This window comes from Plecotus auritus (assembly GCF_963455305.1).
Source record: "Plecotus auritus genome assembly, chromosome: 2".
Classification (NCBI taxonomy): Eukaryota; Metazoa; Chordata; class Mammalia; order Chiroptera; family Vespertilionidae; genus Plecotus; species Plecotus auritus.
The window spans coordinates 101,554,818-101,560,259 of record NC_137771.1 but is presented as its reverse complement, the minus strand read 5'-3'; the positions used below and the strand labels follow the sequence as shown (position 1 = coordinate 101,560,259).

Here is a 5,442-nt window from a genome sequence, read left to right as displayed (position 1 = left end):
TAGGATTCTGATTTCAAACTGATTTTATTTCAGATGACATTTATTTTAATTTTTCAAAAATTGTGAAGCAAAAGTGCACACTAGTTGGGGGTGGTAAGTATATCAGTGCCTTTACATAAATATTATAGCACTACTATCAGGAATTTTAAAATGTAATATATGGGAAAGCATCTTTCAACTGTAAAACTATAACCATTAAAGTGTTATTGTTGTTTTACTTTTTCTTTTTTTTTTTTTTTTTGATACAAAACACAGCTTTAATGAGATCAGAGGCAGCAGCACAGACACCACGAGAACGGGCGCTGCGGGCTGTGCGCAGTAACAAGCAGGACAAACTACAAATTCTTTAATGTCCAAATATCCTGAGCAGAGAGAATTGTTTATTCAACCACATGAAATGCATAGATAGGAAACCTCTATTTAGGAGCTGGTGGCCTGCACTCAGCATCGCAGATAAAAATATATGCCTTTCAACACAGATCTAAACACCTTCACATTTTAAAAATCAGAATTCTCTACACAAGTTTTAGGCTGACAGAATTCAAGTTCTGAGTTCTCATATATAGCTTTAATTTGTATTAAACACATGTTTTTTTACAACGTGGATAGAGAATAGGGTCTATTAAGGCCATTTTCTCATTGTGAAATACTGCAAAATATGTACATAAGTACAACCTAATATAGGCAAAGGTCCTAAAAGTCATTTTGTTGGTTTAACGTAATTGAGTGTCGGTATGGGAGTGAAGACAGCCTGTCATTAGCACCGATCCACACCACCGGCATGTGCATTATCCACTCTGCAGCTTTTCCGCAGGGCTGCGGCCGAGACAGGCCCTGCACCAGGACCGGTATGTACCTCGCCCAAGCCAACCTGAAGGGCACTGTGCCATCCTCTCGGTTCCATCTCCAAATTCATCACAAGGTCCAGAGTCAACAACCATTTACAAAAAGAGTTGAGCCACAGGTCAGCCACACCGAGGGTGGAAGGGCAGCTCTCTGGGACCCCAGGCCTCACCTCGGATGCCTGCTGTTTCCGCGGTGGTCCCGCTTGTAGCGGTGGCCTGTTCGCTCATAAGACCTTGAACGCTCCCGTCGCTGATCTCTATAGTAATGACTTTTCTTCTTGTACTTTCCAGAATTATCTGCCCGCTTCCGTGAGTGGCTTCGCGAGCGGGAAGAGCTCCGGCTCCGAGACTTGTGTGGCTTCTGGGTGGGGTACTTGCAGTCCTTGGACTTCCGATAGCTCCTCACCTTGGAGCCTTTGTAGGGAGCGCCTCGGTGCGCTTGTCTCGGGGGTAAGTCACTCCGGCTCCGCGAGCGGCTTTGGGACTTGGACCCTCCAGTCCTCGAGCCGCTTTCACTTTTCCTCCTCTTAGGAGAAGCGGATCGCGATGGGGACCTCGAGTAGCTCTGCTCACGGCTCCAGCTCCGACTCTGACTGCCTCGCCCCTTCGGCAACCCGTTCACCGGGCTATCAGCCTTGGCTTTCTTCACTCCCTCTGTTTTCTTCTTGGTTTTCTTCACAGAGAGTGGGGAAGCCTTGTTCCCTTTACCTTCTTTGGGAGATTCCGCGGGCTTCGGGGCAGGGGAGAACCCCGAGGTGCTGTCCAGGGCAGGGTTGCTGCCTGGCAGCAGGCCCCTGGCTTGCGCCTTTGCCTCGGTCCATGGCGTGCTTCCTCTTTTCCACCTCACTCTCCAGTTGTGTCAGGTCAACCTTTTTCCGAGTATAAAGCTGCAGGATTTTTAAGCAGATTTCTTGAATTTCTTCTTCAGTTGCTCCAAACAAGAGAAACCAATGGGGACGATTGGGCAGAGGAATCTCCAGCGTCCGGGCTGCAAGATAAATGCAGGCACAGGCGATGCTTTCGGGCTGGAACCTCACAAACACGTCTGTGCGAAGGCTGTCATCCATGTAATTCCATGAGGTCTGGACCAGGTGCTGGTTACGCTCACACTCTAACACCTGAAGGGACATAACGGTTATCTTGTGAGGGTGCTTCACGTGGACGCAGAAACCCAGCTCTCTGAGAACTCGTCTCTCTGCCTTTATAATCTGGTTCTTTAAGTTAACATGCTCTTGATCCAGTAGTAGAGGCGCAGGTTTCTTTTTCTCCCGCAGCTGTCGAAGGCGGTGAAAGACGTTCATAACATCCCGTATCCGTCTGTGAGCCTCCTCTATTTTGGAGGCCAGGTGCACACAGGCCATTGACACATGCTCCATGGAATGCTTCACAAAGGACTTGGTGTAGAAGAACCGCTGGAACAACACCTGCCCCGTCGCCATAGCCACCTGCGGCAGTCGGAGCAGGATGCCGGCCACCTGGATGAGCTCACAGCCCTCTACGCGGAGGTCGGTCTCCTTGCCGGTGTCGAGCCCACTCGACATGGATGGCGTGAAGCGGAGCTTGTCGTCAGGCAGGAGACAATTCTCCAACGTTATGAGCACCCCGGAGTACAGCCGGTCCCCAATCAGCACGCCCTGCGACCCCGGGGACTGTGCCCCCTGAGCTCGGGGTCCCGGCCGCTGCTGCTGAGGGGGCCGCTGGACCCTGAGCCCCGGCCACGGCCATCACAGCCACTGCCGCTGCCCCCATTTTGTGCCGCCCTATTGTTGTTTTTCTAAAATTAAATCCATGTTGTTTCAAATTAAATTCATTCCTTGCAGAACTATTAAGTAGAAAAGAGATCCAGAAGTCTTCATTCTGAATTTTTTTTTCATCTAATTAACAGATATTTTATGTTAAAGATCTGACTATAATCCGCCCTGAGTCTCTAAAGATAGAGTTATAAGATTTTCAGTTAGAAGAAATTACATATATATATATACACACATCTCATAATATTTCAATTAAGTAAATTACTTATTAAATTAATTTAAAATTTAAAATGAAATATATATTAAAATTTAAAACTACAGAATACAACTATCTGTCAACATCAATACTTTCTATTTATTATTGCTTTACCACAGACTAAGTCAAGGGGAGTTGAATTACCAACAAGTGAGGTCACAAGCACTTCCTCACCTGAATCTAGAAATACAAAGTGCTGACAGCAATGTAGTTTGAACAGGAAGTACAATGACTTCTATTAATTAACATGTTTTAAGCTTGATTTTATGTTCTGCATGAGAGAGAATTTCCATGGTTACCCTCCTTTCAGAGGTTGTCCTGCCTCGTCACCCTCTTTTGCACTGTCATTGGTATAAAATAACCCAGAGTCACCATTAACTGCTGCTTATGTGTCAGGGTACAGGCCCTGTTATCTTACACGAGATTTCTCTTGAGAGATGAGCCAGCAGAAGAAGTTGACATTTGAATAATCTTCTGAATATATGTAATTTCTCACCACAGGCTCAGGAAATCAGTCTAACAGTCAAATACAAGACTTTATTAGAAGCCAAACTGTAATGGCTATAGGAATGTATGACTCAAGTTTGAAGGAAATAATTTCCTCATTATTAATTTATTCAAATAATGCACAACTGAGGCCTTAAAGAACTTATTAAATTCATTATGTTTGGAGCATCCTATAATCAGCACTCAGAGCATCTCTAGCTTACCATAGTGAAAGGTCTGGAACTTAAACTCCTGGGAAGATAAATACAAAATATTAAATGTTCATTAACCAAAGTGAGAAGGAACCCTTTGAGCATCACAGTGTCCTGGATTTTCCAAGCAGTATGTGTGGTGCTGCTAAATGAAATTAGAAGTATCTCTGATGCAGAACAGTCTTTCTGTAGGGAAACATGGGACTTGGTTGGAAAGTTGGTAAGGAGAAATCTCCAAAAGGTCAGAACCTCCAGGGGCTGCCCCTGCCTTGGCTTTTCCAAATAAGTTTGAGCCCCCAGGTGTTTTACTGGAATCTTTATGTTTAGTCTTTAGATGTTCTTACTTAAAGGACACTGCAGACATATGTGCTTTCTCAAGGATGCTTACCCTACTGATAGTATCTAATAGTTAATTTTAGTTCAAGCTCTTGTTACAATAAAAGCCTAAGGAGGCAGATGAATGGGGCTATTTGGTTTCTTAAGCCAAGCAGTCCCTTAGCCCTCTATTTCACAGAAACCTGTGTCAGAATAATCATTCATCCATTGCTCAGGGTCTGCTGGTAAGTCCCAGCATATTTCCTTGTTTATTTTATTCTCAAATCCCTTTTGCTGATTTATAGTGGGAAAGCCTCCAATTAATACTCAAGTGTGGCATGCAAGGAAATGTCACATGTTAATCAAGCATCTACTGTCTGATGTGTAAGCTCCCTTCAAACACAATCACACTCAACTATCCTCAACATACTGTGCAAGAAAGTATGTTATTCTAACCTTCCAAGAATTAATAACCTAATTAAAAAATTAAGATAGGTTTTCCCAAAGTCATGAAAGCAAGTGTTTTCTTGTCTTTTGTGAAAAGATCATTGGAGAGACCACTAATGGTGCAAATATAATATACTCAAGGGCATATCCCTGTGTATTGTACTCTATCCAATATGGAGCATGTGGCTATGGTCTTCATACAAACCTGTTGGTGGAACTGGGGGTGGAAGCTACAAGGTAAGATTTGTGTTTTGGTGAATTGTCTCTACCTGCTTTATGGAGAATTGATTTGTAATAAGACATGGTTTGCAGGTAAAAACATAAAAATCCTGGACCACACAATTGTGCCTGACTGGTAAATGTAAATGATGGCTTGGTGGCATGGAGATGAAAAAAAAGTTAGAATTAAGAAAAATCTTAGAGGTAGATTTGTAGAACTTGTATATATAATAACCTGGGAAATGAGAGGCAGGCTGGATCCCTAGGTTTTGGATGGTGATACATTTTATTATCTTTTCAACTACTGGAAGATGAGTAGGTTTGTGGAGAGAAGCCATGAACTTGAGAGGCCTACATGAAGCCCACAAGTAGTGCTCTCAAGTGAAAGGTTTGCTACCCCATTGAGGTCTCAGGGGGGAGGTCTGAAACAAAGACATACATCAAGGAATTGCCAGCATTTGTGCACAGACCTTTGAGCCTAGAAATAAGTAAGCTCAAAGAAAGAGACAAGGAAGAGCCTAGGAATGAGCCATGGGACTCCAATGTGTACTCTATCCAATATGTTGGGTAGAGGATAAGGAGCCAATGAAGGACATGACAAAGTGGTGGTATGTGAGTTAGAAAGAAATCAGGAATGCACAAAGGAGGAATAGGTGGTCAACTATATGGAAGGCATCACTCAGTGGGAAATCCTGGGTGACAAATTTGCATCACATAATTCCATGGGCAACAAAAAATGAAGAGAAGCAAAATTGCATCCATCCTACCCAACACCAACCCACAGCATTAGGGTTCATTTCTGTAGCTTTTATGAACCTAACCTGTTTACGTGTGTAATACTTTTATATTAAAAATTACTTAGGCCCTGGCCAGGTGGCTTAGTTGGTTGGAGCATTGTCCCATACACCAAA

The 5,442-nt window shown here is 43.6% G+C and overlaps 1 protein-coding gene across 1 annotated transcript; it reads right to left on the bottom strand.

Annotated features, from left to right (window-relative positions):
• Positions 1–1,011: 1,011 nt before the first annotated feature.
• Positions 1,012–2,594, bottom strand: LOC308241853 (cyclin-L2-like; the record flags this gene model as incomplete). The annotated part of the gene is given in 3 exon segments (XM_080655517.1): positions 1,012–1,659; positions 1,661–2,503; positions 2,505–2,594. Coding segments are annotated over 3 exon segments (1,581 nt in total).
• Positions 2,595–5,442: the final 2,848 nt, after the last annotated feature.